Source organism: Lithobates pipiens, unplaced genomic scaffold (genome assembly GCF_037356315.1).
Source record: "Lithobates pipiens isolate NorthernLeopardFrog02 unplaced genomic scaffold, aLitPip1_a1.2 Scaffold_13, whole genome shotgun sequence".
Classification (NCBI taxonomy): Eukaryota; Metazoa; Chordata; class Amphibia; order Anura; family Ranidae; genus Lithobates; species Lithobates pipiens.
Genome location: NW_027507718.1, coordinates 240898252 through 240912583, shown reverse-complemented (window position 1 = coordinate 240912583; position 14332 = coordinate 240898252). Strand labels below are relative to the sequence as shown.

General features: G+C 43.1%; 1 protein-coding gene across 1 annotated transcript in view; it reads left to right on the top strand.

Moving 5' to 3' along the window:
- The window catches only part of GPAT3 (glycerol-3-phosphate acyltransferase 3), an 87753-nt gene that overhangs the window by 62862 nt on the left and 10559 nt on the right, over positions 1 to 14332 (top strand). Inside the window, exons 5-8 of the mRNA XM_077476416.1 lie at positions 3019 to 3108; positions 5742 to 5835; positions 8095 to 8210; positions 13624 to 13679. Coding sequence (XP_077332542.1) covers positions 3019 to 3108; positions 5742 to 5835; positions 8095 to 8210; positions 13624 to 13679 — 356 coding nt within the window. The remainder of the gene's footprint in view (positions 1 to 3018; positions 3109 to 5741; positions 5836 to 8094; positions 8211 to 13623; positions 13680 to 14332) is intronic.

The following is a 14332-nucleotide window of genomic DNA, read 5'->3' as shown; positions in this document are numbered from 1 at the left end:
ACGTTGGGTGGATGGGACTGGGACTTATCTATGAACGGGTCTATCACTTGGTTTGAGTTGCCTCAGATCAGGAGCATACCAAGTTTATGGGAGTCTACTACAAAAACAAATGGGAGAGAAATGACAGTGGGTTTTTGTTGGGAGCAGAATATGAGACGATTGTGACTTCGCTGTCTAACAGGAGACCAGTGAGTATAATCTAGTGCCCCTCTGGGTGCTGAAAGTGCAGAGAAGGATCAGAAAGCTTTACTGCGTTTTTGAGGGAGAGTTGAGGCCTTGTAAATTGAGTGTCAAATTATTCAGAGATGCCATCATGGGGATTGGGCAGAGTCAGAGGGTAGTGCGGCTGTCTTTTAAAGGCCAGGGGACCCTCTCTGGAGAAGGGGGTGGGATAGGAAAGGCAGGGGTGGGGGGGGGAAGGATCGAAGACTGGGTCAAGAGCCCGATAGGAGCTGGTTAGAGTGTGTAGGCAAGAATGGAGGAGGAGAGAGGCAGAAGCGCTAGGTTAAGTAAGGAGGAGGCTCCTACAAGGAGGGAGTATCCAAGGGGTGGTGGAAAACCACCAGCTGATGGGTACAAAAGGTTCCAAAGTGTACCCAAACAACAATGTGGGGTACTCGAGGATTAAGTGGAGGCACAGTGAGCTGTCTCGGGATTCCGACAGCCACTAAATTGGCATAATCTGCAGTAAACTGTAAAACAAGTCTCAAGATGACTTAATGTATAAGTAAACAACTCTTGAATCCGCTTAGGAAGGAAACAAACCAACTCTGGTCTGGGAGTATAGAAGGAATGTTATTTGTGTAGGCTGGGCACTAGGTCGCCACAGTTTGAGGTTGAAATCTCCATTAGTAGGTACGTGGAAGAAAATGACAACCAAACTCACTGCTGGAGGTTAATGATCAAGTTGCATAAGGGAACAGTAGAAATAAGTTCCCTTATTGGATAAAAAGTGAAGCTATGGTACCCTGGGCATTCAATAAGGGGTCTTATTATCCTGGTCTGGAGGCCTGGCGGAAGGTGTTAAAGCAGTTGTATACCCATAAGAAAAAAAACTATAAGGCAAAGGCAATATGAGCTAGTATGCACCGCATACAGTCGCTGCAACCATTTGGCTTTGGCCACTGATTAAATGAGTTTTCTAGCATGACCATTAGACAGAATTTGATCGGTATATTGACTTCTGTCGAACAGGAAGGGGGAGAGCCACAGATTGAAATTTTGCTGAACTGGTTTCATTTCAATCTGTCTGTGCCCACCTTTAGGAGGACTGATGTGGTGGTAGTATGAAGGAGGGCTGGCAACTAGGAGGGTGGAGCTCTGTGGGTGCTTTTAACTAAAGCTGGGTACGCATTTTTTTTTTTTTATACTGCTTGAGCACAATTAACCTTTTCCAGATATTCCCTATAACAAAGAACTTTTTTGTGTTCAGTTCCACTTTAAAGTATAACTAAAGGCAAAACATTATTTGGTTTTGGATAGAGTGGAGATGGATTGGAACACTTGAACAGGTGGCAGGGCAACTCGTATAGGGCCTCCAGTATGTGTGTTTGTCGCATCCTTGGATGCAGCTCCATTGCTTTTCCAGCTCTCCGTCTCAGCTGTGGTCCTGCACCAAATCCTCTTGCCTAAGGTTCGGTCAGCGGACCAGAAGGCACTAGCAAAGGCTCTTTGGGGCCACTGTGGATGCCATTAGCATTTAACAGGAGGGAAGGGTTCCATTCTTATGCAATCTAAGATGGGGCAAGGAGCCACAGTGCCAGCAGTGTCCCTCTTTCTCTGCATCAGCTTTTTTTTTTTTTTTTTTCCTCGCTCTCTTCAAACAGGCGCTCCTGTTCCTTCAAGGCTCTCCTGGGAGGTCCAAAATGCTCCTGCTCTTGCAAGTCCAATCAGCCCTCAAACAGACCTTCCACGGCGTGGAGGTTTGCCTCCACCAGTTGGCGCCAGGGTGGGGAGTCATCTTGTTTGCAGACCAGTGGTTTTCCCTGATTCCCAACAACTAGGTTCAGACAACTGATATCATTGGGCTATAAAATTGAGTTATTTCCTGTTCACTGGATGCAGGCTTTCCTTCCAATCTCCAGCTCTCCCCTTTTCTTCTATGAGCTCTTTATGTGGCGGGGTGTGATAGCCCAAGTTCTGTCCTCCTGAGAGGTTCTGTGGATTTTACTGCAGCCTGTTTACAGTTCCAAAGAAGGGGTCCTGCCGATCCTAGACTTCAGGCCCTGAATTATATTGTGAAAGATGGAATGCTTTGGTTCAAGGGTGGCATTTCTTCAGGGGAATCTCCTGGACTCCACTGGCCTTCACATGTATTTACATGTCATCTGTGCTGGGCACCAGCACTTCTGCGCTTTGTGGTTGGGGATGCTCATTACCAATTTGTTGCTCTCCCCCTCGCCTAGCTTCCTCCCACCAGGTGGTCACAAAGGGCTCCAGTTCTGGATCTAGTGAGTCAAGTGAGGACTGCCGTGGTTGGCTGTCTGGATGATCTCCTACGAGTAGTCTCACTTTTCCCTGATGGACAACCTAGTGATCACCATTCACACTCTACCTGAGTTTGGCTGGATTCTGAATTTCAAAAAGTCTGCTCTAGCTCTAACCAGGCAAATGGAATTCCTGGATCTAATTCTGGATCAGCGTGGGCTAAGGTATTTCTCTAAGCTGAGTAAACCTAATTAATCACATGCAGCTGCACTGATTAAAAATCAAAATTCACAACAATTACATCCACACTGGTTACAGTGAGACAAACTAAAATGACCTAGCAAACAAAAATACAGCCCCTCTGAACACAGCGAGCCAGCACTAAATCTAACTTATCCTAGCACCTATCTAGGAGGGTGTTACAGGTCATTACTATATGTTGCCATCAATATTTTTTCACAGTTTAGATTCACTTGAACATTCACTTGCCTAAAATATCTTTGAAAATGTTTTCTCAGTGTTCCTAATTTAAGCTATCTATTTTGAATTTTTATGTGAGTTTTCTGGAATTTTTATTTATTTTTATTACAGAGTGAAGGACTGGTTCAGTGAGAATGTGCACCTGGTTTGCTGTCGGATTTGTGCAAGAGCTCTTTCCAGCGCAATTCAGTATCATAACAAGTAAGCCAATAAGACTATAAATGCTTATTTAACATGAAGAAGACCTGGTCTCAGTACCTCATAGTTTTTAAAGTGTAACTCCACTTTTTTGTTGAGAAAAACATCCTCTCTGGGTGATCTATGTACATTGCAAGGATTATAACAACCTTTGTTGCAGATTCCTACCCTTTGTTCTGAAGAAATCACTGTTTGTTCCTCAGTGCTGAGTGGGTCTAATGGGAGTGGTTTCATAATTATCTATCGGCTGTGCAGCTGCAGTGCACTAATGAGGAAATCTGTTGGGCCTGCATCCCCTTAGACATGTTCCTATTGGGTTTATTTCACCAAAAATTATGTTTCGGGAGATGGCTGAATTTTTACTTTTATCTTGGGCAGACTTCTGAGAAAATTGGTAAGACAATCACACAAGCAGGAAATGTGTGTTTCTGGGTGTGTCCAGTACACATTCTGTGTACAGAACTCCAAGTAGCCATATTGCATTGCATTTTCAGAAAATTACAGCAGCTGCACATTGAAAACGAAAGAATTTTTAATAACATTCAATTACAATGTGACTTGTGTTGCAATTGTATATCCTATATTATTTTTTCTTTGCTATTTTTTTTCCCCTACAAAAGTGAAGTTACCCTTTAAATAAGAAAATATGTGTGTGTGATGTCCACCCCAGAAACAGTTACTTTGTGTTATAAGAGTAAATGACTATGCATATAAACAGATGAATTATTGCCAGATGCACTTGCACTGGATATGTCTGGGAGCTGGTAGTGCTTACATAGCATGCAGTGAGGCATGCGTGTCAGTACAAGACCTTACTGACAAAAGAAAGTACACTGCCTTCCTCACCCTCTTAGGTAAGTTAAGTAAAGAATTTTCACCAATTGTCTGGCAGTTTGGTCCTTTTAAAATGGCCTGCGCCAATAAAAAAAAGACCTGCCATTTTCAGTAGCTTCACCGAAGCATGCTGCCAATTCCGGTAGTTTTTAATAACCTGACATCTACAGGGTCACGCTGAATGACCAATAAAATTAACCCATATAGTACAAACGATATAATGTGTATCCAAATGAAAAAAGTCCAAAAAATTGAAAGTGATAGAATGTGGAATTCTTGTCAGTAAATATGTAACATAGCCACCATCCATCAACAAAAGTGAGATCTTATCTGGAGCAACATCACCTGTGTACAGACATAATACCCGCTTACCAGACCATAAAATCTCAAAGCCAGGGGTGAAGACCATTCATATGTTTCCATAGATCAGCTCCTGTTGCTTATCTATATCTATCTAAAGTATAAAAAAACATTCTGACTTGTCTAGCCTGAGGAGAGGAGAGTCAATGCAAGGAGTAGACACACACCATGGAGAGATTGGCTCATTTTAAAAACACTATTGCTTATAATTACTATAGATACTATAGGTGGTCTTTTCTTCAGCCAGCGACATAAGTCTGTTTCTACATGCCTTGGCACTAAACTATGAAGTCATTTTGAGAAAGTAACACTACTTGTCTCCACCAGCTCTTCATGATACAGTGCACTCTATACCAGTGGTCGCCAAACTGCAGCCCATGGCCCGGATGCAACCCTTGGCTTGCATTTTTCCAGCCCTTTGGGTATTATTCCTTCCGTTGATGCCAACAATGAGACATATTTCTCCAATTAGTATAATGGTGGAACACTATTCCCTCCCACTGATTCCAACAATGGGGCAGTATTTCTCCCACTGACATCAATGATATTGCACCATTCCTTCCACTGACTCCAACAATGGGACATAATTACTTCCACTGATATAAACGATGGAACGATGGCCTCCCACTGTCACCAACAATGGGTCTATATTTCTCTTATTGACACCAATGATGGAGCTCTATTCCTCCTGCTGACACCAGTGATGGGCATCATCTCTTCCACTGACACAAACAATGGGGCACATGATGGTGCAACTGGCTGTGCTACCCCCCTTTTGTGATGCTGCCCATATCTTATATTAGGAAAAGTCTCTCTCCAGTAACCATTAAGCTAGCCATAGCTGCATAGAACCTTGGCCTCTTTATCAGGCACCAGCCGAGATGCAATCCATCTATGGGCAGACTGATCATACCCAAGTGGTTCCATCGATTGACTTGGGTACAACCAGCATGTTGGATTTTTCGCATGCGATTATTGCGAGTGGCTATAGCCACTAGCCATAACCATTGTGCTATGACAGGGCCTGATCTAAGAATTTAGTGATTTTGCTTTCCTTCAACCCATAGTTGCAGGAAATAAAATCCCATAATCTATGGCCTGCCTTAAAGTCCATCCTTGTGAGAAACCACATTAAGTCCCATTAAAGGGTAATGCTGCTGTCAAAGTGGATTACATAGTGCAACAAGTCCTCACTACAGCATTCCCATGCCCTGGACTGCATCACAGTTCTCTCCTGTATACATCCTCTCACAAGGAAGTGTTCGTTCATGTAACAAACTTAACAATAACCTTATATATGCCCGCGCATGTAATGGAATATTGGTAGTTGCGACATGAGGTTTGTACCAGTAAATGGTTTATTTTAGTACTGTTGGTCCTCTGTTAGTCTAATATTATATGTTTTGTATAGCCCACACCTAAGCTATACATCTTTTTCTCAGAGAAAACAGACCCAAGAAAGGAGGGATTTGCGTTGCCAACCACACATCTCCAATTGATATAATTATCTTGGCTAATGATGGTTGCTATGCTATGGTAAGTAGAGCCTTGTGACAGCCAGACTGTGAGAATTTGTATATGGGAGTGCATGTATATGTTTATATGGAGATCAATAGGGGTGTGTATGTGTATGTACAGTAGGGGGGAAATAAGTATTTGATCCCCTGCAGAATTTGTAAGTTTACCCATTTACAAAGAAATAAAGGGTCTATCATTTTTTATCATAGGTCTATTTTAAATGATAGAGACAGAATATCATCCAAAAATCCAGAAAAACAAAACAAAACTAATTCTATAAATTAAGATGCAGTTCAGTGAGTGAAATAAGTATGTGATCCCTAAGCAAAACGCGACTTAGTACTTGGTGGAGAAAACATTATTGGCAAGCACAGAAGTAAGATGTTGTAGTTGCTGACCAGTAGGGATGAGCCGAACACCCCTCGGTTCGGTTCACAGCAGAACATGCAAAAAATTTGTTCGAACACCATTAAAGTCTCTGGGACACGAACCTAATAATTAAAAGTGCTAATTTTAAAGCTTTATATGTAAGTTGTCATAAAGTGTTTGGGGACCTGGGTCCTGCACCAGGGGACCTGTATCAATGCAAAAAAAGTTTTAAAAACGTCTGTTTTTTCGGGAGCAGTGATTTTAATAATGCTTAAAGTGAAACAATAAAAGCAAAATAGTCCTTTAAATTTCGTACCTGGGGGGTGTCTCTAATATGCCTGTAAAGTGGCGCAAGTTTCCCGTGTTTACAACAGTCCCTGCACAAAATGACATTTCCAAAGGGGGAAAAAAAGGAATTTAAAAGTACTCATGGCTATAATGAATTGTCAGCTCTCTGCAATAGACATAAAAGTCATTGAAAAAAATGGAATGGGATTCCCCACAGTCCATTACCAGGCTCTTCAGGCCTGGTATGGATATTAAGGGGAAACCCGCAGCAAAATGTAAAAAAAAAAAACGGTGTGGATGTCCCCCTAAAAATCCATACCAGACCCTTATCCAAGGATGCAACCTGGCAGGCCACAGGAAAAGGGGGGGGGGGGGGGGACGAGAGAGCGTCCCGTACCAGGCCGTACCAGGCCACATGCCCTCAACATGGGGAGGATGTCCCCATGTTGAGGACAAGGGCCTCATCCCCACAACCCTTGCACGGTTTTTGTGGGGGTCTGCAGGCAGGTGGCTTATCGGACTCTGGAAGCCTCCTTTAACAAGGGGACCCCCAGATCCCAGCGTCACCCCCCCCCCCCGTGTGAATTGGTAATGGAGTACCATTTCACAAAAAGTGTGTCAAAAATGTTAAAGGCAATAGCCTGTTTTTGACAATTCCTTTATTAATGTCTTCTTTCCCCGCTTCTTCTTCCATCACCTTCTGGTCTTCCTTACGTTTTCTTCCTCCATTCTGTTCTTCCCCCGCTTCTTCCTCTGCGTCTTCCTCCGGTCCTCTGGTTCTTCCTCCGATCTTCTCGTCCTGCTTCTTCTTCCCCGCTTTGCCCCCAGGATGATCCGCCTCAATGGGAGGTTCCTGCTGTGTGACACTTCTGTTCTGTGACAGTTCTTTTATAACTGAAGGCGGGGCCACCCGGTGTCCCCACCCCCCTTTTGACGCATTGGGAGTTCCCTATGGCTTCCCCTTTGGTGTCAGAGGGGGTTGGGGTCACCCGTTTATTGTTTCACCTGACACAAGAGCCTGCCTAATGGCCTCCGGCTTTCAACTCGAACGAAAATAAAATCGAATATATTGCAGTTTACAGTCCTTGTGATGGCTGTATTAGTGTTTTTTCCCCCAGAAAATACCTGTAACTCTTGCCAGAAATGCAGTGTCCTGTGCTGCACTGAGCATTACCTTCTTTCCTAGCTATTTTCTGCACACTACCAGTTGAAAATAAAGTGAAAGAAGCTTGAAGAGAGAAAATTAATGCAGTTGCTACAAGAACTAGTAAGCAGCAATATATTACATTTTGGGATTTGGCTAGATGCACTTTAAGTGTGGAACTTGAAAGGGCCAGCTCCTGCCAGTAGAAAGGGATTAATAAAATGGATTTTTATTTTTATTGCAGTAGGGTTTTGCTATGTGATGTACGTGCTGCTTTTCTTATTTGTATTCCTATTATTATTATTACATCTGGGAGCTTAAAACTACCAAGAGTATACGAGTCTGTTTGTTTCTAGTGTTTGCCTTTGCGTCTTTATGTTCTTGCTGCATAGTTTTGATACTCAGAAGTTAAATGCATATTGTTGCCATTTCAATTCTTTAGATTTTTTTTTTTTAAGCTATGTCTTGTTATTCAGGTTGGACAGGTTCATGGAGGACTTATGGGAGTTATCCAAAGAGCTATGGCAAGAGCATGTCCACATGTGTGGTTTGAACGTTCTGAGATGCGTGACCGCCACCTAGTGACAAAAAGGTATAATCATGTATTTTACTAGAATGTGCCATTTCCTTATCCAAAAATATGCTCTTCACAAATGATATTGATCACAGCCATTACCAAGATCCTATTAGCTGTCAATTTTCTATTTAGTGGTGATGCACATTTAGGGCCACCACCCAAACACCAGCAAATTTCTAACAGAGTTGCAGCTACACATCTCCCTGCCTATTTTATCTGGCAATTTGTAGCTAGCTAAGATGCATATTTAGCTGACCATAGTACACTTCTACACGGCTCCACTTTTTGCAAAAATAAAAAAATGCACATATATTTGCTGAAAAAAAGGGCATTTATATTATTTGCAATCGATCTTGCAAAGAAAACATTGCAATTGTGATCAGTGGATTGCAGGTGCAATGCAAGGCTCCTGCAGACTCCTCCTTTTAAGTTCTATATTTATACCAAGAATTCGTTTATACCAATGGAGTAAGAGTGTGGTGATCATTGCTCTTGAGTTCCTTTGAGAACTACAAGTGCACCTGCCGCAGTGGAAGTTCCGACTTGTACTTTATTCATTCCCAAATCTCTGCCAGTTTCAACTCTGACAGCTGCTTCAGGAAAGAAGAACTGCCACATGCTGTCAGAGGGGGGCCTTTTGGGTTTAGGGAGGTCTGCTTGGCACCATGTTTCACCCTAAATTTGATTGTAACATTATATCGTCTTAAAAATGGAGTTAGTCTTTTTAAATTGGTGTGTAATGATCACGAGCACATGCATTAAATAACCTGTGTAGCTACTGAAGATGGCAATTCTATTTCCAGCTTCGGTGCTGCAAAAAGCAACTGAGATGCAGATAATAAAAATGATACTGCATCTGTGGCAAATCACTGCTACAAGATTGTTCTTATGAAATAATCTGAAAAAAAATGAGCAGCACAGTCGCTAAGTGGTTAACACTTTTGCCTAGCAGCACTAGGGATATTGGTTCGGATCCTAACCATGACATGACCTGCCTGGAGTTTACATGTTCTCCCTTTGGGTACTCAGTTTCCTCCCACACTCCAAAGACATGTTGGTAGGTTAATTGGCTCCTGTCTAAATGGTTCCTAGTATGTGTTTGTATGAATGTGAGTTAGGGACCTTGGATTGTAAGCGCCTTGATGGCAGGTACTGATGCGAATGTACAGTATATACAGGCACATCTCATAAAGTTAGAATATCATCAAAAAGTTTATTTCAGTAATTAAATTTAAAAAGTGAAACTCAAAGGTTTTTTTTTTTTCATAGATGCATTACACACAGAGTGATACATTTCAAGTGCTTTCTTTATTTTAATTTTGTTCATTATGGTTTACAGCTAGTGAAAACCCAAGATTCAGTATCTCAGAAAATTTGAATATTATATAAGGCCAATTAAAAAAGGGGTTTTTAATACAGAAATGTTGGCTTACTGAAAAGTATGCCCATGTACAGTATAGTATGCACTCAATACTTGGTTAGGGTTTCTTTTGCATGAATTAGCGCACCAATGCGTCATAGCATGGAGGAGATCATTGGCACTGCTGAGGTGTTACAGACAGGGGCGGGCTGGGCCGGGGGGCAGGGTGGCAATTTCCCCCTAGGCTGCCCTAACAATATACGTAAAATGGCCGGCGGCCGCCGCTCACGATTTTTAAATTTAAAAAAAAATAATAATTTTCGCGGCAGGGGCTGCAAGCAGAGGGAGGGGCGCGGAAACTCAAGAGGCACTCACACTCACTTATGTAGTGGAGGCCGCTCTGTTCCCGCACCTCCCCGTCGGTCACGCTCACACTCATTCACTGACGGTGGAGTGAGAGCCAACCTATCGGTTCGTGTGGGGAATTCCCCCCCCCTCCTCTCTTCCGAACACTGCAGCATGTGTGAGCAGCCGCCCACTCTGTTCCCTCCCCTGCTTTCCTCATTGGTAGCCCATCAGCCAAGCCTCTAGCAGCTGCAAAGCATCGTGGGACATGTAGTCCCTATTGCAGGTGGCCCAATAGCAATTTCTGGGCGCAAAAAATTTACCACTTCAATACCGGGCACTTTCATCCCTTCCTGCCCAGGTCAATTTTCATTGTGCAGTCATGCAACGTTGTACCCAAATTAATTTTTCCCACAAATAGAGCTTTCTTTTGGTGGTATTTGATCACCTCTGCGTTTTTTATTATTTGCACTTTAAACAAAAAGAGTGCCAACTTTAACCACTTCAGCCCTGGACTATTTTACTGGCCAAAGACCAGACCACTTTTTGCGATTTGGCACTGCGTTGATTTAACTGACAGTTGCGCGGTCATGCGACGTGGCTCCCAAACAAAATTGACATTCTTTTGTTAGCACAAATAGAGCTTTCTTCTGGTGGTATTTGATCACCCCTGCGGTTTTTATTTTTTGTGCTATAAACAAAAATAGAGTGACAATTTAGAAAAAAATGCATTTTTACTTTTTGTTATAATAAATATCCCCCAAAAATATATAAAAAAACCTTCTTTTTTTTCCCCCTCAGTTTAGGCCGATACGTATTCTTCTACATATTTTTGGTAAAAAAAAATCGCAATAAGCGATTGGTTTGCGCAAAAGTTATAGGGTATACAAAATAGGGGATAGTTTTATGGCATTTTTATTAATACATTTTTTTTTTTACTAGTAATGGCGGCAATCAGCGATTTTTATTGTGACTGCGACATTATGGCGGACACATCGGACATTTTTGACACATTTTTGGGACCATTGTCATTTATCCAGTAATCACTGCTATACAAATGCAGTGATTCCTGTGTAAATGACACTGGCAGTGAAGGGGTTAACCAGTGGGCAGTGTAGGGGCAGTGTAGGGGTTAAGTGTTCCTAGGGGTGTGTTACTAACTGTGGGGGGCTGGGCTTTCACTTAGTGAACACTGATCTCTGCTCCAATCACATGGAGCAGAGATCAGCGTCACTTGTTGCTAGGCAGAACGGGGAGATGCTGTTTACAATGGCATCTCTCCGTTCAGCCGCCCCGTAAGATGATCGTGGATATGCCCATGGCGATCGAGTTCGCGGGACCCGCAACCGGACTCACGGGGGTCCTGCTCGTGATGGCAGGGCGGCATTAAAGATTGGACGTACCTGCACGCCAATATGCCTGCCCGTGCCATTCTGCCGACATACATCGGCGTGCGCTAGTCGGGAACTGGTTAAAAAAACACTATTTTTTACTTTTTGCTATAATATGCCAACTTAAAAAAAAAAAAAAAAAAAAAAGTTTACTCAGTTTAGGCCGATGTGTAATTTTCTACATATTTTTGGTAAAACAAAATTGCGATAAGCAGTAATAAGTTATAGCGTCTACAAAATAGGTTATTGATTTATGGAATGTTTTTATTTTTACTAGTAATGCTGTGATTTTTATTGTGACTGACATTGTGGTGGACAGATCGGACACTTTTGACACTATTTTGGGGCCAGTGACTTTTATACAGCAATCAGTGCTATAAAAATGCACTGATTACTGTATAAATATCACTGGCAGGGAAGGGGTTAACACTAGGGGGCAATCAAGGGGTTAAATGTGTTACCTAGGGAGTGATTCTAACTGTGGGGGAGATGGGACTGACTAGGGAGGAGACCGATCCTATATACTAGGAACACAAAATCTGTCTACTCTCCCCTGACAGGACGTGGATCTGTGTATTTACACACACAGATCCACATTCCTGCTCTGTCATGAGCGATTGCGGGTGCCCGGCAGACATCGCAGCAACCGGGTACGTGCATCGGCTCCTCTGTGACGTGTACCTCTGTACCGTCAGGAAGCCAAAGATGTCCTATGATAAAGGGCACACTGATGACATCTATCATAGAACCTGGTCCAGGAGGCAGGACTTCGTATGACAGCAGCCACACTGGGTAAGCGGGAGATCTCCACTCTGTTATCCAGCGGCTTTTCTCTCTCTAATCCCTATGCACTGAACAGACTGCATTGATGGGCACTGACAAGGCTGAGCTGATGGGCACTGGTGAGGCTATATTGATGGGCACTGATGAGGCTGCATTGATAGACACTAGTGAGGCTGCATTGATGGGCACTGGTGATGGTGAGCTGATTCGTGGATTAATGGGCCACTTGACTAGACTTGCCCCCCAGGCCTAAGGCTGCCAGCCCTCCCCTGGTTACAGAAGCCCTTGGCCTTCAGCTCGTCTGCATTGTTGGGTCTGGTGTCTCATCTTCCTCTTGACAATACCCCACAGATTCTCTATGGGGTTTAGGTCAGGCGAGTTTGGCCAATCGGGCACAGTGATACCATAATCATTAAACCACGTATTGGTACTTTTGGCAGTGTGGGCAGATGCCAAGTCCTGCTGGAAAATTAAATCGGCATCTCCATAAAAATGGTCAGCAGAGGGAAGCATTAAGTGCTCTAGAATTTCCTGCTAGAAGGCTGCGCTGACTTTGGACTTGATAAAACAGTGGACCAATACCAGCAGACATGGCTCCCCAAATCTTTACAGACTGTGGAAACTTGACACTGGACCACATGCAACTTGGATTCTGTGCCTCTCCACTCTTCCTCCAGACTCTGGGACCTAGTTTTCCAAATTAAATGCAAAAATTGCAGTGTCGAACAGTGTCAGTGATGATTTGGGGAGCCTGGTCATCTGTTGGTGTCGGTTCGCTGTGTTATCAAGTCCAAAGTCAGCGCAGCCCTCTAGCAGGAAATTCCACAGCACTTCATGCTTCCCTCTGCTGACCATTTTTATGGAGATGCGGAAGTGCTCTAGAATTTCCTGCTAGAGGGCTGCGCTGACTTCGGACTTGAGAACACAGTGGACTGACACCAACAGATGACCAGGCTCCCCAAATCATCACTGACACTGTACATTTTTGCATTTAATTTGGAAAACCAGGTCCCAGAGTCTGGAGGAAGAGTGGAGAGGCACAGAATCCAAGTTGCATGAGGTCCAGTGTCAAGTTTCCACGGTCAGTGATGATTTGGGGAGCCATGTCTGCTGCTAGTATTGGTCCACTGTTTTATCAAGGCCAAAGTCAGTGCAGCCTTCTAGCAAGAAATTCTAGAGCACGTCATGCTTCCCTCTGCTGACCATTTTATGGAGGTGCCGATTTTATTTTTATTTTTTTTAATTTTCTTTTCTTTTAACTTGGTAATCCTGCAATTAACTTGCTGTACTAAGCAACCTTGTCACCCTAAGACAGGATTGCAAAACGCTGTCAGGGCTACATACTGTAACACCCCGCTGTCATCTCTACGGTATAACAGGAAGACATCATCGGGGAACAATGTGATCTGTTATAAAGTTATACAATTTTAACAGCAATCTTTTTTGTACTTGTTAAATATATATAATAAAATGCTGTCACAGTCCAAAAGAGAAATCTATTGTTAGCATTTGCATGGTCTTTAACTGCACTTCGTTGTTCTTTAAACAGGCTGCGAGCTCATGCTTTGGATAAGGAAAAACTACCAATTCTCATCTTCCCTGAAGGTAGGCGTCATCAATTTTTTTTCCAGAATGCTGAATATGCTGGATCTGTCAGTGCTGATTTCTTCCTAGATATCGCAGAGGGGTGAATTTTTGCATTTATGTTGTAAGATCATTCTGGACACTGAGACTAAAGTTGTCCATACACTGAAATCCATTTTGACTCCAGTGAAAGCTGGTATTTGCATATTAGAGCTATGCTGTGGGCTTCAGAAGGTAATGGGTAATGTGCAAGCATTCAGCTTCTCAGGTCACATTGAGAGCTTAATTTATATTCATTTTAGTGCACTTCTGGCTACTCTGGACAAAAATTTTAGCACAAACGAGCTCCACTTTTACAGGTCTTGCAAAGTTCTGGTGCATCAAGGTTTTTGGCGATTGCACCTGCTTTTCTGCTAATACAGCAGTATGGTTAAAGCTGATCCTCCTCTCCTGCTGACTCCTCTGCACTGCTAGACTGATCCTGCAGCCTCCAAACTCCCCCCCAATGCTCTGGTGGTCTAAGGTCCTCAGACCTCAAGGCTCACGTTGTGACCACAGTCCTGCAATGGATGTGAGGATGCAAAGGGACAATCCAATACCAGAACACGGGAGAGCGCTGTCTGCTAAGGAAGCAGAGGATTGGCTTAGTAAATCTGTTTTTACTGTCCAATAGA